General features: G+C 41.0%; 1 protein-coding gene across 1 annotated transcript in view; it reads right to left on the reverse strand.

Moving 5' to 3' along the window:
- Positions 1-1317: 1317 nt before the first annotated feature.
- Positions 1318-26934, reverse strand: part of EMB2410 (embryo defective 2410) — a 541348-nt gene continuing 515731 nt past the window's right edge. The window contains exons 22-23 of the mRNA XM_089441428.1: positions 3244-3510; positions 1318-1755 (exon numbers count right to left, since the gene is read on the reverse strand). Coding sequence (XP_089297554.1) covers positions 1603-1755; positions 3244-3510 — 420 coding nt within the window. The 3' untranslated portion in view covers positions 1318-1602. The remainder of the gene's footprint in view (positions 1756-3243; positions 3511-26934) is intronic.

Below are 26934 nucleotides of genomic sequence, written 5' to 3' on the forward strand. Positions count from 1 at the left end.
TTGGAGTTCGAGCATTTTAGTACTCACAAAATGATTAGAGAAACGTTCAGTGGTTTTTCTCTCGAAAGGGTTTCCACCTAAAAATTTTGGTGTCGACTATCTATTGATTATGTGTATTGTTGGCTTATGTTTGATACCGAAGATTAATTAATGCTCTTAAAAGATTAATAAGTTATTAATTGATAAGAAATATTGATTCACCCTCTTCTCAGTGTTTCCAACAAATTTAAACAATGGATTTAGGGCCTCCTATCAAATTATGTCATGGATTGTACACATACACAACAATCCTTACTTTCATTCATTAGTTGATCAACATAATGTTTTCTTGAAAGTCTTATCGTGTCATTGGCCCTCTTGCCCAAAAAGCTATGTGGTTATCTCACCAATTCCTAATCTAAAACAATTTCATTGATCTCTAACATGTGAATTTTGTGAGATCACCCATGACTTAAAATTTTGTTTGCTTGAAACACTTCATTGATCTTTAACATTTTTGCACTACATTTATCTTCATCAGATCAATATTGAGAGGGAATTGTTGTAATGTTTATTTTCTATTATTTGGTTTATGTCAAGATCCTTCCTAAAGTGAAGATCAAAGGGAGATCATGTTTGGGGCACATTTTCTTGGCCACATACATGGCTTAGGGATGGTTGTCAAGTTTTGTTCATCTCTTGTTCCGTAAGTAGAGCTTAAGAGGGGGTGTTAGTGATAATTCACTATCCCCTAACATTGACTAAGGAAGTTATATGTAACATGAAAAATCAATACTATTAGTTGTAATCCTACATAACATTGTATTGTAAAAGGGACTAGCCAAGATCCTTATATAGTGGATCCTGTGAGAAGTCCACTCCCAAGTCGTTGAGAGATTGTTTTAATCTTGATGACTTCATTAATTGAGGTTGTAACCCAAAATTCCTATAAATTGGAGTCTTCGCAAATTATTCATACATTGAGCAATCACGCATTGAAGAGAGATTTTGAAAATGGATATTTCCTATATATTGTAGATGTTTTATCACTATACATCCAATTTGTCAATGGTTTTTATGAGACGTGCAATATGTTATTGGTGTTTGATCACAACATGGTTATGATGGTTTAACCACCTAAAACCTAACTTCAAAACTTACCTATCACATCAGCTACATATTTCTAATTACTTAGCATCAATATTTCTTAACCACTTTAATAGTTGTAGTGTTAGATATCACTAATAGAGAAATAATACCGTAGTAGCTTGTAGTCTGCTCCTCCAATAGCATTAGCAATAATGATGGTGAAATTTTTTATAGTGGGAAACTATAGAATTTGGTAACAAAATATAATTGTTCTAACTGTAGATCCGTTACAGAAAGCTATGTTACATGTTACATGCATGTAAGCTCTGTTTTGAGCTCTGAAAAGGAATGGGCTATATAGACCCTAGACCAAATGAATCTTGTAGCTAGCGTCACATCTTTATTAAAAAAATCATGCCATGGTACAGTTATATATCGTTCTTAATGTACAAGAAATACAATGCCATCATTTGCAACAGCAGCAGCAAACTTTCAGAATGAAGCTGCCAATGAAATCAATGTTACAGTGAAATATCAGCTCTGTGACGTTGCAGAGTACTCAAATAGCAAACGCTTATCGCCAGAGGGGATCGATTGAAAGAGAATTCTCAACCTACTACTAAGCTGGTATAGCAAAGTCCAATGTGTGGCCATTTCTGATTCCTTCAGCTGCCTTACAACTGAAGCCTGAAAAAAAACATATATTCAGTAAGTATGGATAATAATATAATAATATACTTCAGTTAAGGACATCTTCTGAATAGCTTACAGTTCCATACCAAATCCTTAATGGCTTTATAGTACAATTTTGCAAACATTGTGATGGTGGAAATATTGCAGAGGGTGGAGGAAAAAAAAAGTGGGCAACATCAGGAAAATATCACAAAAATATCAGCCAAACAAACAATACAAAAAATATTGCTGGCGGGCAATATTTTCAATTGTCTCACGACAATATCGCAATATTTTTGGAGATGAAAATATCGTGATATTTTCAGGCGATAATATCATTGCCATGAAAAAATAGGAAAATCACGATAATATCATGATGTTTGCAATAATGATTTATACCCTTCTGAAAATATCGGAATTGGTTATTGTTCAAGGGAAGAATTGTTAATTGTTGAGTGAGTTGTTGTCAAGTAATAAATCAAGTGAACTTTCTTAGAAGCTCAGGTTCAATCCTCACAAACACATGTTTCCATGATAATGTGGCTGTGTTGTGCTTTCCTGGACATCTCATGGACTGCTACAAGGTGACTTATTGATTGGGAAGCATTTGGGTGTGGATTAATCGTAAGGGGGTTCAAAGCTGGTAACATGGACACCTATGTGCTAACTATTTTGCATGTTTTCTTACTATAATCTATAGGTCTGTGGCTAAGGTTGTCTGATTACTTGGATTTCTGACATTAGAATTGATGTGAGTCTACACCTAAATTAAGAAGCCGGGACAATGTGCCAAGCCACTTGTTAATGTCACCTACTATTGCAATTGAATCCAAGGCACTAAAGATGGTCATTCGTCATCATGATGTAGTGCTAACCTCTGGAGGAAGATTTCCATTAGGAGGGTTGTGAACTAGCCATATAGATTTCCCTAACGTAATTCCTGTAGTCAATTTGTGATTTAATAATCATATACCCTTAATAAGCTGAGGAAAAATGTGTTGCATATTAAATCCTATGGGAGCTGCTTCTTTGTAATGCTTGTGTTTGAGGTTAAGGAAAGCCATTATATAACAAATCCATTGGAGGAGAGAAATTTTCCTAACGAAAACAAGGTGTGGTACCTCTGAAGATCATCAAAGGGATATGCCTTGCACTTAAATCAAATAGTGGGCTCATGGTGAATAAAGGAGGTAACATTCCTTTTCAGATCAGATGAATAAAGGAAAAGATGCCTCATTGTTACAGAACATACACAGAGCCAGATATTGTACTACAGCAGACAACATATGCAGAGAGCCAGATATTTTATTACAGCAGACTTATATAAGGCTTCACTAGAACCAAGACAAAAATCAACAAATGAACCATTAAGCAAGTGTAGCACACAAGTAAAATTGACCTTATTCTTTCTGAAAAGTCAGTTCTGGAAAACTTGATTTTATATTTGTAATTTAAGACTAAATCAGCAAAAACTGGTCCAATATGGAAAGTTTCAATAATTACCTGCAAATGTTTACCCAACTGCACTTCCACTTCAGCTCCAAAGGCAATATTGGACAATAATTTCAATGGGTCAACTTGGGGATCAAGGGAAAGATTTGGAATCTGAGGAGCAGATACAACTCTCCACCGTGCTTGTCCAAACTCTCCCTTTCCTTCTATTCTTGGCATCAAGGTTTCAAGAGTAGCCGCTGCCAATTTTTTGAAGGCAAGTTGGCCATCACCTTCCAACAGGGACTCTGCTAACTGACTTTCAAAGACACGAGCAGCCTGCACAAGCTCTCTCTATCAAAATATTTGCAAAGGAGCATAAAGATTACAAAACAAAATGAAAACAACATACATGGCTCTAAATCATCTAGCCTGTTTTAAAACTAGTTATTCCACTTACACAACTAGTCAAAATCATAAAGAGAAAAATCAGAAAAAGGACATTCATTCCAGAATAAAATAAGATACAAATTGCCACTAGTACGAGTCCCCTTTGTATACTAGCTCAGTTCAGTTTGCATATACTCCTCGATAACAAAACGTGTTACGAATAAAATATATAAAATAATGTAAAATAATTGTAAACAATAATAATCATAAATAATGATTAGTTAAACTAGTAATTAGGTTGAAGAGGCATGTCTAAATGAGACGTGACTCTTCGTGAAGAGACACTTGCCTGGTATATAAGCAAGCCTCTCGTTCTCATTGTAAATCATTCATTCTTATTCAGATATTTTAATATATAATATTTGTATCCTCATGGATATCTTTATATTCCAAGTCTTTTGGAGTAATTAATCTATAGAAGGAACTTTGTTCGCTTCAAAACGCCACTCAAATCATTTAGCATTTGGACAAATATTGAGTTGACTGATGCCAAACATTCCACATCAGATTAATGGGAATCCATAATTTGTAGGCTATGGTTAAGGGAGTGAATTTCAGAAAGTGGCACTTTTAGAGCAATTCTGATTTGAAAGAAAATTTTCCTGCTCTGCATGCATGATTTGGGCCTGCAAAAAAAATTCTGTAAAGCTTTTCCTCTGTTCTTTTGTTTCCTACCTGCAATTTCCCTTCGAGTCTTTTTCTAATCAGTGCCTAAAGATGACATCCTTTGCTTCTCACAATCTACTTCTACAGTTCAGATCCCACTGTTTTCCATTTAAATTTTAAATCATACAGAAGTAAGATTTAGTAGCTATACTCAAGAGTCAAAACTATGGCCTATGATTATCCCGTTGTTTATGATTAAATTTTTAAAACAAGAATTACTATCTACCATCAGTGTTGGCGTGTATAATAATGAGTTTAAAGTTGGACATTTTACACCATGGGGAAGTGAACAACTACCCCATAAATGTACATTCATTGGCACTGTTACCCAACAAAAGTGGGGACCCATAGGAAAGCTTCTTTCCTAGTCACCCTTTTCAGTCGGCAACCAGCAGCCCCTGGGAGCCACCTATAGCCAATGTGATGTGCCGCTTTATCTCTGCGCTCTGCATCAGTGATATGTTTCCTCGCCCATCTGTTGAGAGCATATGTTAGAAGGTGGGCAACCTGACCCAAAATGCATGTTTTTAATTGTGCAATCAGGGGCTTATGCTTGTTTTTTCATTGGGCATTTTGGGCATCGATTATTGAGTAACTTGGAATAAGGAAGGGCTTTGACCGTGGTTTTGTTGTTGACCTAGGTTGTCATTGATGTCAATATGGCAATATTCTAGATACTAGATGATGATATGGAGCCAAGGGAAGCAGAACAGATCCATGAAGAGACAGGAGCAAGGCCATCAGGATAGCCAAGCCATAAGCAAGGGGAGTTACCAAAGGAGGCAGATCAAAGCATATCACAGGATAGCAGAGCAAGAGAGACATTCATATATGCAAGGAGGTCTTTGAAAGACACTGCCAAGCCAGAGGAGCCACATTGGAGCAAGAGGAGCTATAGAAGGAGCCATATATATATGCCAAAACTGAGTTCTCAGAGCTACAAGAGCAAACAGAGCGAGCAGAACAGAGCATATATATATGCCAAAGAAGAGGTTTCGGGAGCAAATAGAGCTATTGGAGCTACAGAGAAGCCATATATATATGCCATATATAAGCGTTTAACAGAGCCATATCAGAGGAGCATAGAGGAAGAGCGGAGGACACAGCGGAAGGGCAGTTAACAAAGCAGTATATAATATTGGAGGAGCCACATAGAACCAATAGAAAGCATATTGTAGTGCAGACATATATATGCATACATTTAACAGCTATAGGGAGCCATTGGAGTTCATATAAGTATGCACAAAATACACTATCGGAGGCACAAATGGAGGCCAAAACATAGTAATACGGCGTTTACACTATTGGGAAGTGGAAAAGGCAGAAATACTGAGTTGTATGGCAAATACACTATCGGCGCAGACTCATGGCAAATACACTATCGACAAACACATCTAAGGCAAATACACTATCGGGGCGGAAGACTTAAGTATAGTGGAATACACTATTGGAGAGGGCAGACATATATATATCGGAGACAATACTAATCAGCGATTCAGCTATGCGCCATCACCCCAAAACCTCGATTGCGATGTATGCGAGCTTTAAGCGATTGCGATACATATATATATTTATATATTAATATATATAAGAGGACCCACAGACCATTCCAATGTGAATATAACATAATCAAAGTTATGGGTTAAGTCAAAGAACAGAGGAATACATGCGGACCCACTGCAGCATTGTGCTATGGTTTAATGCTATATCGCATCCGCCCATCGCAACAATACACTAAGGGATGTCACTCTCCTGAGCGCCAATTGCGATGTAAGTAACGGACCTGATGGTCCGACTGTAACACAACTGAATATTATATCGCATCCGCTGGAGGATCAACCCGTTGGCCACGACGATGTCATGGGGTCGATGTATAAAGGACCCCCGGAAGTCTTGAGCCCCGATTGCGATAAAGACCGGATCCGATACAGGAATAGTTGTGGGTTAATGTTTTTTTGAAGTCCGCCCTTTAAAGTGTTAAGCCTGTTTTCCTCATATATTCCTGTATATTTGTGTTTATGCATTACGCGGGGTTTTACGGCCAAAGATGCATGCAAAACACTCCCGATAGTTTAGGAGGCCTGAACTATAGTTCAAAAGGCTGAATCAAGTCAATTGCGATTGTGATTGGGACGTGGCTGTCCGTTAAACTATGCCGACTCTGTGTATGCCTGCCATCATTAAAAAAGGAGAGCGCTGTTACAATTTTTTGAATATGTGTTCTCTATGTATGATTCGGTCCTCACCGTTGAATCAACGTGTCTCAGGAGTGCTGGTGAGCACGAAGAGACAGAGGAAACCACAGAGACCGAGGAGGAAGCCAAAGGGCCAACGAAGAGAGGAAACCGACAGACAGAGGCATGAGGAATGAATAAAAGATAGAAAAAACAGAGAACAGTGAGCAGTTGAATACCATTGAACGTTGTTGAACATTTTTTGTGGAAATAAGCTGGAGGAGACAGAGGCAGCAAGAGGATCCAGCAAAACAAAAAGAGGGCCGAAGGGTCAACAGGACAGCAGATAGCCAAAGGGGAGAAGTAGCCAGCAGAGAACATAAGCTTGAACAGGAAGTTGTTCTTTATGCAGAGCTTAGTGCAGCTAACAGTAGACTGACTAAAGCTGTGTGAAGACATTATCAGAGAGCATGAAGGCTATTGGAGACTATGTGTGGGTAGTGTGCAGAGTTGTAAAGACTACTTCATAAGAAGATTGGTTGTCATTGATACTGTAGCTTGGAGACTACAGTGAAGCTGTAAATAGACAGAACTCAACAGAGAAGAGTTCTGAGAGTAGAAGAATACTATCAAATGAACCTTGACAAGATTGGGTCAGAACCCTTGAGGCTGGTGCCTCAGAAGTAAGTAGGATTGGAGTCCTTGGGGCTGGTGCCTCAGAAGCAAGAAGGATAGGAGTCCTTAGGGCTGGTGCCTCAGAAGTAAGAAGGATTGGAGTCCTTGGGGTTGGTGCCTCAGAAGCAAGAAGGATAGGAGTCCTTGGGGCTGGTGCCTCAGAAGTAAGAAGGATTGGAGTCCTTGGGGTTGATGCCTCAGAAGTAGGAAGGATAGGTGTCTTTGGGATTAGTGTCTCAGGAAATGGAAGGATTGAAGTCCTTGGGAGTTGGTGCTCCTAAGTCCAAGATTGGTGTCTTGGTGAAATAAAGTTGGTGCTCTAGAGGTTGGAGCCTCACCAAAGTTCAAGTTGGAGCTTGGCAACTGATTGCAACCATCTATATATTGTATCTATTTTACTGCACAGTTTAAATTAATAAAAGCACTTATTCTTGTTGTTCATCTTGTGTTCTGAACATATATGTTTTAACTGGTAAAACAATAATCGAAAAAAGAAATACTGATTCACCCCCCCTCTCAGTATTTCCAATAATTGGTATCAGAGCCAATACCTTCATTCAAAGCTTAATAGCTTGAAGGTTGACCTTTAGAACACAAATGGCAAAGTCAAGGAAGAAAGTCTCCAATCCTCCTAAGGATGTGTCTCCCTCTACTACTAAAATAGAAGACAATCAATTTGAGGAGGCTCCAAGGCTCAATGGGAACTTTAATATATGGGAAGAAAGAATGAGGAATTTCCTACAGACTCAAGGCATTGAAATCTGGAAATCAATGATTGTTGATAGCAGGATGGATGAGGAATCCAAGGAGTCCAATGCAAAAGCAATGAAGGCAATCTTGAATGGGCTACTTGATTCTGTAAAGAACAATCTAGGAAAATATTCATTAGTAAAAGGTATATGAGACAAACTTCATGACCTTCATTCAAAAGGAGCATTGACCATGATCATCAGTCAAGAAGATGATGGAAATCAAGAAGGAAATCCAGAACCCATCCTAGAAGATGAAGAGAATGAAAAAGATTTTGTAGAAGATCTCCTCGCTCAACTTATGGCTGCCATGGAAGAGATTAACAATCTGAAAAAGGAAAATAAGGAACTTAAGAAGATAGCACTAGCTGGTGACCAAGATCAAACAAGAGAGAAAGTTGACCTTGTCAAGCTTCAAGTACAAGAAAGCGATGAAGAGCTTGCCAAGCTTAAGAAGGAATTTCATCAAAGCAAAAGAAGGCATCATGAAGAAGTCATATCCATGACAAATCAATTGAATAAAGCAAAGAAGCAGGAAGATACCTTGTCAAGTCAACTTGAACAAAGGCACAAGAGCTTGAACAAACTTGAAGAAGAGATTGGTTAGTACAAGGTAGAGGTCTCCTCTCTCAAATCTCAACTACAAAAAGAAAGGAAACAAGAACAAGGAGCTGAAAAGACCATGGAAGCATTGGAAGTCATAGAAGGACAGGTTGATGAAGCAGGAAAGGAAAGAAACACCATGATTTGTCGACTGAAAGCAAAGGATGAAGAAATCCTCAAAATGAAGTCAGATATCATCTCCCTTAAAATATTAGCAAATGAAGCTACTCGTAGCAAGGAAGAAACTGAGAAACAACTTGCCAAGAAGAATAATGAGTGTCGGGCCTGCCGAGAACCTCAATCAAAAGGAATCAGTTGGTTGGCTTGCTTTTAGTCAGGTAGGTACGCTCGCCCTTATATACCAAATTATACCCTTCCAGCTCTGCTTTCATGCTTGTAAGATTACCAGTTCTTCTATTCTCTTATCTGGGGCATTAAGGATCTGACCTTCCTTTAGTGCCTTTTTAGACGATGCATGTTCATGCCATCCGATACACCTCACACATGGGAATGCCAAGCCTATTTCTCACTGCTTTTATTATTAGAACCAGTAAAGCCAGATACTTGCCACGGAGGAACCGATTAAGTTAGACCTGCCAGATACGAGCCAGCCATATTCGCATTCCAGGAATAAGGTAGACCACCTAGACCGAAGTGGAGACCATTGCCATTGGGTCATTGCCAGTCTCTAGAATTGATGGAAGCTATAGTCAGTGCAGCTAGTATGTAAGCTAGTCTGTGCCAGTCTCATTTACATAAGGTCATTGGGAAGAGCTGTTAGTCTTTGCCAGTTTCATTTAAGCCTTAAGGTATTCGGACGTGAGAGTGTGGAATGCGAAAGTAAGGCCCATAAAAGGCGGCTCACAAATCAGAGTTAGTTGTTCATTTGACTCTTCCTCTCCCCATAGATCTTCCTCTCCGATACTTTTGTAGTTATGTACAGCTTAATACAATCTTCACTCCAATGGAGACTCTAAGGCTTGTTTTTATCTGCTGGACCAAGGCAAGACCTTAAGGACCACCTATTGAGATGGATGGTAATTTAAGTACAGAAAGGTGGTGGCATATAAGAGATTGTCTTCCTCAAAACAAAGGTTGAAGGGATGAACAAAATCTTGAAGAGCTCTCAAGCCTTGGATGACATGCTCAGCTATCACAGATGTCCATCTGATAAATCAGGTCTCGGATATGCAGGTGAGTCCTCAAACAAGAATGAAAATGCTTTAAACAAAAGAGATGTGAAGAAGCCAGAAAGAAATGGTGATGCTCCCAGCTCCAACAAAGGAAAGGAGAAAAATCAAGGCTACAATAGAAGAAATCCAACTCCAAGAAGAAATATAGATGATGTCAAAAATGCAAGAGGCAATGGTTATCATCAAAGGATCTCAAGGCAGAAAGGCTTCAGAAGTACATCAAGGAAACCTCCATCTCCTAGGTACCAAATTTCATTTTTTGGTTATTGTTATTCTTGTACAAACTTTGGTCACATGGCAAAAGACTGTAAAGCATATCATAAAGATAGATGTTATGGTCCCCAGTCATCTCATAGAGATAGATGTTATAGTCCCCAACAATCTCCAAGAAACAATTTTTCAGGAAGAAATCATGAATTCTTATTCATGAACAATGTAGAATGCTTCAAGTGTCACAACATTGGCCATATGGCATGTGATTGTAACTTAACTTGCGCTCTTACACAAGCTAGAACCATGTAATGGAAGAAAGTTACACAAGTATGGAGAAGGAAGGAAATACGGTCCGAAAGTCCCTTGAGCTCTCCAGCCAACAACATATGCATTGGCTTGAATTTTGACAATCTAAGCATTTGATGGGAAGACTCTGCCAAAAGGAGATGATGCATACAGTTAGGGGGAGCCTGAAATTCATGATTACTATTACAGAAGCCATTAGTGAAAAGGGTTCCGATGAAATCCTTGTTGAGCTATATTAACAATCATTCTTTGATGAAGATCATTTCTCAGGAGTACTCCATTGAAGAATAAGATCCTATAACCATTCTTTGGATTGTTGTTAAAGATGCAAATCAGCAGAATAAATTTAAAGGACAGTCACAGATTGGATATCTGAATTTGCAAAGATATGTACAAGAACACAAGGACAAGATATGTACAAGAGCACAAAGGAACTCAGATCTGAAGAAAGATAGCAAGAAAGATAATCTCAGTGGCAGTTTCTCTTGATTCGGACTTATGAAGGCCTCTCAATTTTTCCTATGGAGACAACAATATGAATTGAAGCATAAAAGCTTGGACTTGGACACTTGGTGTATAGCTAATTGAAATCTGATTGTAAGCATTGAAGTAGAGCACCTTTAAGCATTGTTGAAGCCATGATAAAGCAGTTCTGAGACATGAAGAGGGAATAATGTGCAAATTGATGATAAAGCATCAACCCTTCTATCTTGAGTAAAATAAGAAAAGCACTAAGACAGAGGGAGTCACAGACCCATGAAGATCTACCATTCATGAAGAACAGAAGCAATTTGATAGGGGGAGTCCTAGCGCACTCCTTTGCCATTGATGTCAAAGGGGGAGAGAAGAAGAATATTGCCATCAATTACAAAGGGGGAGATTGTTGACCTAGGTTGTCATTGATGTCAATATGACATATTCTAGATACTAGATGATGATATGGAGCCAAGGGGAAGCAGAACAGATCCATGAAGAGACAAGAGCAAGGCCATCAGGATAGCGAAGCCATAAGTAAGAGGAGTTACCAAAGGAGGCAGATCAAAGCATATCAGAGCAAGAGAGGCGTTCATATATGCAAGGAGGTCTTTGAAAGACACTGCCAAGCCAGAGGAGACACATTGGAGCAAGAGGAGCTTCAGGAGGAGCCATATATATATGTAATATATATATATATATATATATACCAAAACTGAGTTCTTAGAACTACAGGAGCAAACGAAGCGAGCAGAACAGAGCATATATATATGCCAAAGAAGAGGTTTCGGGAGCAAACAGAGCTATCGGAGCTACAGAGGAGCCATATATAAGCGTTTAACAGAGCCATATCAGAGCATAGAGGAAGAGCAGTTAACGGAGCAGTATATAATATTGGAGGAGCCACATAGAACTGATAGAAAGCATATTGGAGTGCAGACATATATATGCATATATATATGCTCTGTTCTGCTCGCTTTGTTTGCTCCTGTAGCTCTGAGAACTCAGTTTTGGCATATATATATTACATATATATATGGCTCCTCCTATAGCTCCTCTTGCTCCAATGTGGCTCCTCTGGCTTGGCAGTGTCTTTCAAAGACCTCCTTGCATATATGAACGCCTCTCTTGCTCTGATATCCTGTGATATGCTTTGATCTGCCTCCTTTGGTAACTCCTCTTGCTTATGGCTTGGCTATCCTAATGGCCTTGCTCCTGTCTCTTCATGGATCTGTTCTGCTTCCCCTTGGCTCCATATCATCATCTAGTATCTAGAATATTGCCATATTGACCCAAACCAGACCAGTCCTCCACTAACCCAAAGTCAGTCTTAGAGTATGTACCACTGGTCCCAGACCAGTCTCAACTGACCCGAAGTCAGCGTCATAGTGGGTACGACTCCTACAACTGGTCCCAGACCAGTATCATTGATCCCAGATCAATGAAGGTCATCCTAGCATAGGGAGTACGGTAGATACAAAGATGCGTCCATCGGTACTACTATGGTCTCTATCCTCATTTCCCTGCTCATTGATCAGATGAGAGGTACTTCCCATGAGTCCTAGACTGCATGGGTAGGATGCCTCGATAGGAGAACTATTCAATCCTGTCCTCACAGGAGAACTAATCATCCTGCTACACAATCGCCATGGAGAACACATCATCCTGCTACATAATCGTCATGGAGAACACATCATCCAGACCTCACAGGAGAACTAATCATCCTGCTACATAATCATCATGGAGAACACATCATCCAGAGCTCATAGGAGAACTAATTATCCTGCTACACAGGAGAGCGAATCATCCTGTCCCACAAGACAGCGAATCATCTTGTCCCACAAGAGAGAAAATCATCTTATTCACATGAGAGCGAATCATCCTGTCCACAGGAGAGCGAATCATCCTGTCCCACAAGAGAGCGAATCATCCTGTTCATAGGAGAGCGAATCATCCTGTTCACAGGAGAGCGAATCATCCTGTCCCACAAGAGAGTGAATCATCTTGTTCACAGGAGAGTGAATCATCTTGTCCACAGGAAAGCAAATCATCCTGTCCCACAAGAGAGCGAATCATCTTGTTCCAATGCACACCACTAGGGGAGGGTGAGTCACCCTATGGTTGTATGTTGCTTCGGTAAGAACCGCAAGCCCCTCGAGCTCCCAGACCTGAATGTATGCAACATGCAAGACCCTTTTACAAGGGTCTCTTGATGACTCCAAGTCGTTCGGGAAAATCACAAATTTGATCTTTCCCGGGGGCTTTGACAAAGTGTAGCGACCTGTACATCAGTGTCATAGGGTTCGTCGAACCTAAACGTTGAGGTCCAAAATTCGGCGAATTTCAAAAAAAATCTTAAAATTCGTTTAGGTTTGAGAAGGTTCAACTTTATCTCAGTTCCTGCATATGCGATTTCGTACACCAATATGCGATCTATTGATCCAGATACGCGACTTATCATGTGGAAATGCGACTATCAGATTTTGGGAGTTACACGAATTATCAAAATGCAATAGGCGACTTATCTCATGAATATGCGATTATCTCAGACAGTTACGTGATAGTTACGTGAGTTATCAGAGATGTGGCAATTTACTTGAACTATCTCCTCCAATTAAGAGATTATCTCCGAAAGTTGGGCGATTATGTATGCGATGCTAATTATTTCAGCAGGATTTATGTGATATGTCAATTATCTGTTTATTACTTGAGTGATCCTTGCGTTGTGCATGGGATATGAGAATTATCTATGGGATATGTTTATTATTAACATGATCTCAATCAAATATGTGAATTAGCTCCATCGAATATATGAATTATAAACATCATCTCAGTTATCTTTGCAATATACTGATATTGAGATTAATAATGCTATGAACAGTTCAAATATTATCATATCGTAATTATAAAATTACTATGTGCAAAGATAAGTTAACATAATTTAAAAATTATATATTTTTACAAGAATTATTTTTAATATATTTTAAATTATATTACATTAACGAAATTAGGGTATTGTTATTTTAAATATTATAAATTAATATAACTTCTATTTATGGAAAATTATAAATTTATTGATATAGTTTATGATAAAAATGATAAATACATATTAATTATAAATGAATATAAAAGATTTATGTAATTTTAATTATTATATATATATTTTTAAAATTATATACATGAACGAACCTAATGGCGAACCTCATCGAAAAATTCGAACTCGAATTGAAATTAATTGTAATCGAATTCGAATTCGAACCCGAACCATGTGACATTGCTGTACATCATCTCAGTGCGATGAAGCCTCCTTGCTCATCGCCTTACCATATCTCAGATAAGGCAGTATCTGATGTCTATTTGCTGGAGCAATCATTGAATACAGGATTCCTCAATAATTGAATCCCGCCTTTGGTTGTCACAGAGAATCACAGTGGTATTCATCATGTGTACTCACTGAAGAGTTTCCACAACCAGGCAACTTCATACGAGGTCATACTCGTAGTTATGTATCCGGTCTCGGCGGTACTTATAACAATTGACTTCTGCTTCCTTCTCATCCATGATATCGAAGCAGAATCCAAAGAGAACCAACACTAAAAAGTGCTCTAGTGATCCTCCACACTGCCTGCCCAGTCAACATTCGAATAATCATGCAGTTTTCATATTTCCGGCAGTGTATCTCAATCCATGAGAGATTGTGCCCCGAAGATATCTCAGAAGATTCTTGGCACCAATCCAATGAGGCTCAACCAAATATGAGCTCACCATGCTAACTGCAAAACATATGTCCGGAATCCAACTCCCTCTTACTTCTGCAAATGAGAGGGTCTGCACCTGTCAGAAATAGTTTGTCCGCATAAGGTGCTGGTATGAGAGGTCTATCATCCACAACCTTCGGGTAATGGTTTGGATTGGTTTCACTCCTAGTGAATCTCAACTTCATCAAACAATGATCAATCCTCTCATACTACGCCTGGGGTGTTTTGCTTCAGGCCATAGAGGGCTTTCTTCCACCTGTATACATGAGATTCCCGTTCATGAATCTCAAACTCCATGGGTTGTTCCAAACCTGTGGACCTGCTGGTGAGGGGAATGGTCTCCTTGTAAGATTTTCCTTCGGTACATCTCAGACATGTACCTTCATGCTTTTTTTGAATTCAGGCATCTCTGTTGCCATTTGACTCACAGACCTCCGGTGTTGTGTTAATGGACATGGTCCCCAGTGGACTTCCTGCAACTTGATACAACCCTGAACTCAAAAGCATCTTTGAAAAATCTATTTTCAACACGTACCTTTCCATCGATAAGTGCCACCTGAAACCTTTGACTTCCATTTCCGAGATGGACACCAGGTTCTTCTTGCGATCAGGGACATAAAAGAGAATCTGGGGTTCCTTGCTTTCTTTGAAGAGTTGACCATTTCCTTGATGACCTGCATTACCAGTCATTCCTTTGATCATTGAAGATGTCCCTGGAATGATTGTTATCTTCATCAAGAGATGTGTCTTTGCCATTTGGACACTCCTTCGTATGATGGCCGAACTTATTGCAACCAAGGCATCTGCCTTTTCTTCCACCCTTAGATTCATACTTCCCAATGAAGTGATCTTTACGAAGGCCATCAAAAACTTTTGCTGCGACATTCTGATAATATTCTCTGCTTCCACTTCACCCTCGGTGAATTTGAAGAGGGATGAGGAACCCATTGATCCTTTTGTCCTTGTCCCAACTGTCTTTGGTGATTGCTCTTTCACTCTTGCTTGGGCATTGTCTTCGCCTCAGCTCCGATACCATGTTAATTTTAGGTATGTTCTATGCTAGAGAAATTTATTTAAATTTTCACAGTTAGCAATCACATCAGCATTAAAGTAAACTGCAGATAGAACATAAATATAAATCGCAGAAGACAAGCCAAGACAAGAGGACACAAGATGTGGCGCCAGCCAGGGACAAACCCCACAATGTGGGGAAACTCTTGATCAATTCTTCTTTTATGTTCTTCAAAGTTCAACAGAGAAAGTGAGAGAGATAGTACATTTACAATAGAAGTCAACACTTTGACTTTTGATATCTGCAGAGATCAGTTGAAGACATATTCCTTCAACTGATTCTCTAAGGTGACTTCTTCACCTATCATAGTGCTGCATCTCGTCCATTTGCTGCACCTTACCGTGTAGCACCATCATGCTGCTTATGATCACTATGCTGCCCATACATCATGCTGTCCATGATCTCATACATCATGCTGCCCATGCATCATGTTGCCCATGATCTCATACATCATGCTGCCCATGATCTCATCTATCATGCTGCCCATGCTCTCATCTCTCATGCTGCCCATGATCATTATACATCATCATGCTTCCCATGATCTCGTTTATCATTATGCAACCACCTACAACAAAACAAGTCTCCTTGCTGCTCTTCGATGTTTTCGTTGACTGTGTATAGGGCTTCTTGGACAACGTATTATAGTGCCTCCATTTGCGGCTCTTCCATGCTGTGGCTACCATCTATGCCTGCTCTCCATCAAGTATGATCAATAGCTATCTAATGACTGCGGCTGTTCCATATTGTGGCTACCATCTACCTGCGGCTCTTTCATATGACAACGGAGCAGATTAAGGCATCACGCTGACGGTGAATGAATGTCTTCATGAGCTGCGTGTAAGGTCTATGTATTAAAGTCTTCAAGATAGTGATTGAGTGTGTATAGACTGTGGGTTCCTTCATATCACAACGGCTCCTCTTCCATGTGAAATCACAGAACCATCCGAATATGAGTTCTGTGCTTTTATGGCTGCATGAACAGGTCTTCTGGTCAGCGTATGAGTGCTCCCTTGACTGCGTTCATAACTTGACTGCGTGTTAGGGCTTCTGGACAATGTATGAGTGCTCTCCATGCGTTATATGACCAACATATAACATCCTCTATGAACAACGTATAATATCCACAAAGAACAGCGTATCCTGCATATGTCCTGTCTTTATGACCTATGGCTAGGGCATGTTTGTACTGCGGCTAGGGCATCATACACTAGCATATACTCTCAGCGTTTTCTCCTTCTCCAAAAATCAAAGGACGTGGAGAGGAGATCACATGAGGGGTGTGTCCAAAATGACTTCAAATCCTCTTCTATTTATACTAAAACGTGATAGCAGAGAGCAGTGTACCACTTCATGGATCCCTTAGCACCACTCATTGATTGTTCATATTCCACATTTTGGATGGGGATGATGCACCAGGACCACCTTGCCCAGTCGGCTTCACACATGCACCATCCACTTGGTAGATGTTTCAAGATCCAAATGAGGATGTGTCTCACCATAGGAGACAATAAGGAGGGCTTATGTCATCATTCCAACCCCTACGGATGGTATACAGGCATTATCGATCCACTTGGAGACCCATCAGGCGGTCATTGTGCCCCCACACCTATTTGGGGCACCATATTGGATTTGCTTGGATATCAAGGGGCCACCCCCTTGATCACTACGTTTGGAGCCTATTCTCTCACATTAGCACACTTTGGACTCCACTAGGCCTCCTCAATGACCCAAAAACTTGTTGAATTTTCTAAGTCTATCTATTAGAAAATTAATCTGTATTCTACTGGTTTATTTCTTCTACTTGTTTAAATTCAAACAAGTTATTTAAAACATTTAAATACCGAAATAAACACAATACAGTCACAACATCTACAGATCATCAGTTGAAAGAAAACAAACACACAAGTGACACTGTTATTTTTGGACAAATGTCCCCGGAAAAACCCAATGCGGGAAAACCGGTGAAACTATTATGAGGGTATATTATTATGCAGTATTTCCTTGAGTACAACTGGGTGCCTAACCGGCTCACCCGACAGAGAAAAATACACGGTAGCAATACATCTCTATTCAAAAACAGGGATTTAGAAAATCTATCCCACGAAACCCTCTCCGGCGACTCTGAAGCTCAACACTGACCCTTCTGGCCTCTGTGTCAACCCTCTGAGGCACTGCGCAACCTCTGGGACCCTCTACGTCACGCTCTCTGCCTTCTGTGTGGATGACACAGTCCCCCTCTCGACTCTGCGCTGTCTCTGCTAGGCTATGCGTGGCCTACTTTGGCTGTTGTTCTCGTTCTCTACTTCTGTGCTGGTCTCTTGGCATTGTCTCTGCCTCTTGGCCCAGTACTCACTGCCCCTCGCTGTTGATCACCGATTTGTTGATCACTGATTCACTTTTGCTTAGCAACCCTGCTCTAGCAAAATGAACCACTGATCACTCTAGTGTGTTCTCGAACTGACCCTCAAGCCTCTTCTTATACTTTTCTCGTTGGTCCTTCAACGGTCGAGATTAAATCTCTAATCAATGACTAAGATTCGATTTGGCTTGATCCATGACTTTTGGAACCTTCTAACCCAGTTTTATATTAATATCCATTAATATTTTATTTTTCCTAAGTTTAGACTTAGGAACTCCACTAAAAATATTAATTATTTTAATATCTCCCAAACCGGGTACAATCTGTCCAAACCATTTATGGGTCTTGGAGATTTCATGTGCTTTAGGCTCTCCACCAATTTTTATGGCTAGAGCGCATTCGATGCAACCACAAATCAACACGACTCATTGTATCTACTATTTTTCCCTATTAAGAGGCTTTATCTTTGTACTATTGAGCTATCTTGGTGTGCTTGTCACCAAGTCATCTCATTGTTGTACATTATTTTATTATTTGGGGCATTATTAGGCTAATTAGGATATTCGAACCCCCTTATGGATTGTATAAATAGATGAGAGGCTCATTCATTCCTCTCGTCGTCACTTGGATTGGATTAGTATCTCTTGTGATTTTCGCATTGACTTTCTTGGACGAAATTTTTGGAGATTCTTAATGCATTATGATGTTTGGATTTTTGCTATTGTTTTTGGAGCTTCTTTCTATTCGAAGTTGATGAATGGATACTCTCTCTCTCTCTCTCTCTCTTGTAAGTGAAATTTAATGCTATTCTTGTTGTCTTACTTGTCTAATGCATTGTATTGTTATCATTATTATTGTATGGACTATAAATGATGCGAAATTCTTCTTGAAACCTTCAATAGGTGATTTGATACATGTGTTGTTCTTAGAGGGACTAGGTGAATGTTCCTAGAGGCACCTAATAGGTCAAAAGCCTTGAAACTTCATCTCCTTTGCAAATTTGAAGTATAAATCCCTAATAACCTAATTGTTGCACTTGGAAAGGCTAGCGAAGGTCAATTAGGGCTCCTTAGCATAAGAAAAACCTCGATCTAAGTGTATCTTGACTCCATTAAGCCCAAGAAGCAAAGCACTGATCCTCGCATCCCTTTGATGGTCAAAACAATTCTTCTTTTCCTCACTTCTCGCAATTCTAGGCCTAACTCTAAAAGGGCTCCTAGGGCATCAAACGAAATCTTTTGTGGCCATCGAAAACCTTTGAAAATCGATCTAGAGTTGTGCTAGGGTTTTCTCAAGGGGCCCTCCAACTTAGAGCTCAATCCGAATTGAATCCCGAGATATTGCAAGCCCTAGCTCAAAGATCGTTCTTCTCCCTAGGTTGATTTGCGTTAGTATCCTCACTTCGATCATTGCATTTGAATTCCAAAGGAAAATTAGTCCTTTGATCCTATTCTCCTCTCTAACTAGGTCAAGCCCATCTATTGTTGATGAACTCCATAACCTTGACCTAGTTTGGGTCCAATTGGCTTCTTTGTGGTCCCGCAACTTTGTGACTCAAATTCCACAAGGATTACATAGAAACTATTTCTCCTTTAGGGTTCTTATATCTAGGATACATCATGTCAAATATTACTCACCAAACCTAGGTCTAAGTGTCCTCATATGCCCTTCTAGGTGAGCAATGTACTTTGCTTCCATAGCAAGCAAGCCCATTATCTAAACCTCTTTGGTGAATAGGCCTTAGGAATCTCTCCTCATCGCATCATTGATCCATCCATCCTTGTGATTCCTCTCATAATAGGACTCCTCCCATCGATGAAAGACCATAAAGAGCATAGAGTTTTAGCTGAGGTGACAGTGGGCTATTGCTCCATTATTGCCACTTGACCTAGTAGTTTCAGTGGTAACATTTCTGGTGTCATTTTTGAGGAGGAAGCAGGTCTACCTCCCTAGTGAATCACTGGGGAATTGATTCATAGACAACAATTCAAGTATTCCTTGGGAGACTCCATTCATTGTCCAATCCTCTAGTTTGCTTGAAGATGACAACATTTCTCGTTTGACTAGGGTTGCTGCAAGAAGGGGAGAACGAACTCCATCACCCGTTAGATCTAGCCTTCTCCCTGAATTTGAAAAAGTTGGTGATCTCACCCCCAAAATGAAGAAGGGTGGAAAAAAAAGGTCGGGGTAACTCATGTACCACGATTGCTCCCTCCTACATTATATATACCCAAGGTGTGGGCTTTCCTCATCATAGCTACCCTTGCACCTTGGCATGTGGCTTGGAACCTTCCCTTTGTCCCCACTCCATTCCATCATTATTTCACATGACACTTGCCATTTGAAGGGTGTAACTTGGACCTGTCAACCCCTTGAAGGTTGAAACCATCTAATAGGGTCCTTCATTAACCTCTTTTGCCAAGGAATGTAACACCAGTGCATGTCTAAAGCCCCAAGTTTGGAAGGGAAACCCATTATGAAGTGTTCACTTATGCCTTTGATTAGCAAGCTTATTTACTCAATTGCACTAATGAATCATTATATTGGAAGGTGAGGGGACACATTGGATCTTATACAGGATCGCAGGTGGGTTTTTCATAATGGACTTGGCCTCCCTATATAGGATCTAAGCCCTCCAGAGGATCACAATGGCATTTGTAGGGTGAGCGTTCAGAGCCATGGGCCTCCATGCATGCAGAGCATTGATTGCCACATCATGGGCTTCTTTAGCACCATTACTTGCTTGCTCATGCCCCAGTTATTCAAAGATGATGATACACTTGGACCATGTTGCCCAATCAGTTACGCATTGCACCCAACACTTGGCAACTGATCCAGAGCCTAGAGGAGGTTATGTCTTTCTTAGCTGTTATTGTTTGTAGCATCAGATGGTGTTCTAGTCTCAAACCTTGTGGAGAGGCTAAAACACATGAGTTCTTCAAAACCCAAAATTTGTTTTTGGAAATTCCACCTAGAGACGGCTCAATTAAATTAATTGATCGATCATTAAAAAAATGCCTAAGTCCAACTTGGTGGAATCAATTAATCAATAGGAATTAATTGAGAAAGGTGAGAATTCTTTAGAAACTCACATGGATTGACTTAGAGATTATCTAAGCCATTGATGAGGATTCAATCATGGTTGATGGGTAGATGGAGAACACACCAATGCACATACAAAGTGATCAAGGCAGTTGGATTTGCCAGTGGTAGGTGATTCAACAGTGAGATTGAGTAGCAAGTGGCAGAGGGGCAGAGTAGCAGATTTCCAGAGAAGTTATCAATTCTGAACGAGTCAACTATGAGAGAGACGAATTTTCCTCAACGAGTTGCAAAAGGCTTGCACAGAGGGTTTCTTGGGAGAGTTCAATTTAGCCAGACGAGGAGTCAATTCAGTTGTTGGAGGCCAGGATAAATTCCAGGAGGCCTAGCGAGTCAATTTCTTCACAAATAAAAATTATGTTGTGGAAATAAAATATGCGGAACTGAGAAATATAGAGCAATCACACTCACAAATTGACACATTTATTTTTTGACAATTGTCCCTGGAAAAACCCGATATAGAATTGTCTTCCAGATTGGAAAACAAAGTTGCTCAGATAGCTTTCATATCTAGAATAGCTTCACAAGGTGTCTGGTATATAGACAATGGAGCATCAACTCACATGACAAGGATTAGAAAATATTTCTCTAGCTTCAATGTAGAGCAAATGGACTTCCATATAATAACGAGAAACAAGACGAAGTGCACTCCAGTGGGGAGAGGTACCATCAATCTTCAGAGGGAGTCAGGAGCAAGTACTAGCGTTATAGATGTACTGCATGAGATCGGATTAGGTATGAACCTGATTTCAATATCCTAGTTACAGGATAAGGGATATAATGTCCAATTTGTAGGGAAGGTGTTCATCAAACCCCTGAGATGGAAGAGGGTGAAATAGACTAGAGTTCAAAGCTCGATTCTCCAATGGCACTAGTAGGTAGCAACAGTAACAGTGGAAAGACCTGAATGGCCTATGGCATAGGAGGATGGGACATTTACACCATGAGGCACTCAAAATGCTTAGGGAGACAGTGACAAGTGCTCAAGAACTTGGCAGGGAACACTGTTGATTTAGGGTAGCATCAGATGTGCTCTAGCCACGACATTTGGTGAGGTTGGGGCACATGAGATCTCCAATACCCAGAAAGGGTTTGGGCAGATTCTAAACAGATCAGGAGATATTAAAATAATTAATATTTTTAATGGAGTCCCTAAGTCTAAACTTGGGGAAAATAAAATATTAATGTGTATTAATATGAATTTGTGTTAGAGTGGTCCAAAAGACATGGATCAAGCCAGATCTAATCTTAGCCGTTGATTAGGGACTTAATCTCGACCGTTGAGATGTCAATAGGAAAAGTATAAGAGGAGGCTTGAGGGTCACTTGGAGAACACACTAGAGTGATTAGTCATTCTATTCTCTAGAGTGGGGTTTGCTAAGAGAGATAGAATCAGTGATTAGGAGAGCAGCTGAGGGGCATTGAGTACAGAGTAATAGAGAAGGTAGAGATTGTGCCGGGAGAGCAGCGCAGCAGCTAAGGAGAGTGACGCAGATCCAACAAGGGCTCACGCAGGGCCATGTAGACGCAGCCAGGTGCTGCACAGAGCACCAGAGAGGTCAGCGTGTTTGACACAGAGGCCCAGAAAGCTAATGCAGGGCCTCCTGGGGCTGACGCAGGCCAAGAAAGGCTGACACAGGGTCAACGTGAAATAGAGAGGGGCCGACGCAGTCCAAATTCGGCAGACGCTGGGGTTGCATAGCAGTTTTGTGTTGAGGAGCTGCTGGAAGGATTTTTCGGGGTTTCAGCCAGGAGATTTCTCTCAAACTGTGAGGTATAGATGCTAAGGAAATTCTCTGTTGGGTAGGCCAATTTCTACACCCAGATTGTACTTTGATATTGCTTAATAAGAAAACCCTTAGATAGCTGCACCGGTTTTCCCGCATTGGGTTTTTCCGGGGACATTGGTCAAAAAATAATGGTGTGTTTGTTCTTGTTTCTTCTAGTTGCTGATCTGCAATATGTTGAGCATGCACTAGTGTTTATTTTCAGTATTTACTTTGTAAATAACTTGTTAAAGAAAAATAACAAGTAGGTAGGAATAAATCAGAAAAAGTGCATGAAGGGTTTCTAAATTAAGTAAACTTAGAAACTTCAACATGGTATCAGAGCGTGATTGCAGATCACAGGAGGACTAAAAGACATCAGCTGAGCGGAGCAATAACAGTAGAAAACAACTGTCCCGAGGTGACAGAAGTTGTTTCTAGCAGCGCAGAAGCCAAGAAGTGTGAAGCTGAGCCAGCCAGAGCCACACAGAAGACGCCGGGAGCTGCGCAGAGCCTCAGAGAGGATAACGTTGTTGACACAGGTCATCTCAGGGCTGACGCAAACCCATCTGGGGTGACACAGAGCCAGCATGAGGCAGAGAGGGGCTAACGCAGTTCACAAAGAGGTAGTTGCTGGAGTCTAGAAGGCTGTTCAAATATTGCAGAGTGGAGTTGGTGAGGTACTGTAGTCAGAACAGTACTTGACAGAGTAGGGCCAGAGGAGTTGTTACCGAGGGTTTCTAGCCGAAGAACCTGGATTAGCAGTGCAATTGCACAAGATGATCAGAGTAGGGGGCATCTCGACAAGCGGCAGAAGGATTTCCATGAGAGAAATCAGGACTTAGAGGGAGTCCAAAAGAGAACTTCCAGATGGGAAGTAGAGACTCAAAGGAGTCGAACAGAGAACTTCCAGGAGGGAAGTAGAGGAGCGTCATGGCACTACACGAGGCAAGAGACTAGGATAGACTGGACGGAGCATCGAACTTCGTAGTCTAGAAGGCCAAAATCTTATCAGTGCTTGACAGAAATCGTGTCAAGAACTTCGCCTTGAAGGTTATAGCTATCCCAGTCGACCCCAATGATAACAACAAGTACGAAGAGGCGATGGCGAGGGCCAAGTGCATTATCCTTGAGGGGTCAAGGATCATCTGGTCCCACATAAAGCCGAGAAGGAAATGGCAATTGAGATGTGGGAGGCTCTCAAGAACCTGTACCAACTTACTTATGTGCAGAGAAGAATGTTGCTCGAGAACCAGATGAGTTCGTATCAGATGAAGAAGGGTCAATCAATTGACACCTTCCTCGAAGGACTGAATGAAATCCGAGACTAGTTGACTGCTATAGGAGCGACACCAGATCAGGAGCTTATGGTGAGGACAACCCTGAATGCTGTCTCAGAAGATTGGGAAGTGTTTTTCCCGAGTATCCTGGGCAGAGGGACTCTCCCACTTGGGACGAGATGTGGGCAGCTCTTTGCCAAGGAGAGATCAGACAGCAGTCGAAGACAGGTAGCAGCAACAAAGGGATCAAGGTCAAGCAGGAGGAGGAGGATGTGGCCCTAACATCTGAGGGAAAGCAGGAGAAGAAACATCTCTCCAAGACCAAGTTCTTCCACTGTGGGGAGATGGGTCATTATGCAACCCAGTGCCGAAGGAAGAAGAGTAAGGGAGAGTCTTCCGAGACTAAGGCAGCGCCAACACGGGCAGAGAAGGAAGTTTTGATAGACGATGATTGTGCCATGAGTGCACACGCCCCACTTCGGCGGAAGTGGGGAGACATCAAGCTGTACTCAGGCAGAATACAGACGATGAGGGGCAGGATCCTTGAGGTGCCCAGCCTCTTGGATTAGACCTTGCTACGGGAGCCCCGATGAGGAGTAGCAGGACTGGCTGAGTGGGTAGAGACGGATGCAGATAGAGCGGCAGAGAGAACTACAGTGTAGGAGTCCCGAGACAACGCAAAGCTAGCAGGTTGCAGCAGTGCGAGAGGCACAGGAGTGTTCCACTAGTGCAGGAAGGCACAACGAGGTGTGCAATGGTGTGAGATACAGGGAGTTGTTGCAGCAACACAGAGGTCAGAGAGGGAGCACTTGTTAGCGACAGATGGAGCTTCAGCATCAGAGCATGTTTCTAGCCTAACAGGGAGGTTAGTTGGGAGATCAGTTACTTACTTCTCAGTAATTGAGTTGCAGTGCAACAATGGGCAGCACGATGCAACATGATGAGAGGAGGTGCAGTGCGGATGCAGTGCTGGGAGAAAGGACCAGCAACAGCACGGATGAAGAGGAAGCTGTCGTACAAATGCAACAGTGGCAGTGGCAGAACCATGGGGAACAGTACAGGAGGCAGCAATGCAAAGGATGTTGGGCAGGAAGGCCTAGCATTAGCACAGGTACTGATGTGGGATGATCAGAGTAATGCTTAGTGAGGAGTATTGTTAGAGCACAGTCCTTGCTAAGAGGGAGTGTTGATTTGGGGTAGCATCAGATGTGCTCTAGCCATGAAATTTGGTGGAGAGGTTGGGGCACATGAGATCTCCAATATCCAGAAAGGGTTTGGGCAGATTCTAAACAGATCAGGAGATATGAAAATAATTAATATTTTTAATGGAGTCTCTAGGTCTAAACTTCGGGAAAATAAAATATTAATGTGTATTAATATGAATCTGTGTTAGAGTGGTCCAAAAGACATGGATCAAGCCAGATCTAATTTTAGTCGTCAATTAGGGACTTAATTTCGGCTATTGAGATGTCAACAAGAAAAGTATAAGAGGAGGCTTGAGGGTCACTTGGAAAACACACCAGAGTGATTAGTCATTCTATTCTCTAGAGTGGGGTTTGCTAAGAGAGATAGAATCAGTGATCGGGAGAGCAGCTGAAGTGCATTGAGACAGAGAAATAGAGAAGGTAGAGATTGTGTCGGGAGAGCAGCGTAGCAGCCAAGGAGAGTGACGCAGATCCGGAAAGTGCTCACGCAGGGCCACGCAGATGCAGCCAAGTGCTGCGCAGAGCACCAGAGAGGCCAGCGTGTCTGACACAGAGGCACAAAACGCTGATGTATGGCAGGAAAGGTTGGCGTAGGGCCAGCATGAGATAGAGAGGGGCTGACGCAGTCCAGATTCGGTAGACGCTAAGGTTGCAGAGCAGTTTTGTAATGAGGAGCTTTCGGAAGGATTTTCCGGGGTTTCAGCTAGGGGATTTCTCTCAAACTGTGAGGTATAGATGCTAAGGAAATTCTCTATTGGGTAGGCCAATTTTGGCACCCAAATTGTACTCTGATATTGCTTAATAAGAAAACCCTCAGATAGCTGCACCGATTTTCCCACATTGGGTTTTTCCGGGGACATTGGTCAAAAAATAATGGTGTCATGTGGGGTGTTTGTTCTTGTTTCTTTTAGTTGTTGATCTGTAATATGTTGAGCATGCGCTGGTGTTTATTTTCAGTATTTACTTTGTAAATAACTTGTTAAAGAAAAATAACAAGTAGGTAGGAATAAATTAGAAAAAATGCATGAAGGGTTTCTAAATTAAATAAACTTAGAAACTTCAACAAACACAATGAAGGCCTGCACAGAGAGTTTCTTGTGAGAGTTTGATTCAGTCAGAGGAGGAGTCAATTCAATTCTTAGAGGCTAAGATAAATTCCAGGAGGCCTAGCGAGTCACTTTTTGAGGCAGAAACAGGTAGAGCTACAGGATTCAGTGAGTTCTAGAGGCAGAACTCATAGCAGCTATGCAAGCACAGCGCAAAGGCTCATACAAGGGCAGTTCGTACAACCTAGTTTGGCCGAATTTCGAAGCAGAATCAGTTGTGGTGTTGAGGTATTTGCCTCACATATATTTTGCCATTATTTCTCTTAGATTGGATTGTCGATTGGACATCCATAGATTGTACTCAGATGCAACGGGTTTCCTGTATCAGGTATTTATAGGGAGAATTATCAAAAAATAACGGCGTCAATTTGTGTGTGTGATTGCTCTATATTTCTTAGTTCCACATATTTTATTTCCGCAATGTAATTTTTATCTATGAAAAAATTGCAGTGTGAATTATTCGTTGTTTGTCATAGCAAATAAACTACTTAATAATTGACCAATTAGAAGAATAATTTCCAGTCATTGCATTTCAAGGAATTTTCACATGGTATCAAAGCGATTTTGATCAGATCAGTAGCTCAAAGACGAAGAGGGATAAATTCGTTGTTC

The sequence above is a fragment of the Pinus tabuliformis genome, chromosome 9 (assembly GCF_031772625.1).
Source record: "Pinus tabuliformis cultivar Carrire ecotype Pingquan chromosome 9, CPIR1, whole genome shotgun sequence".
NCBI classification, from domain to species: domain Eukaryota; kingdom Viridiplantae; phylum Streptophyta; class Pinopsida; order Pinales; family Pinaceae; genus Pinus; species Pinus tabuliformis.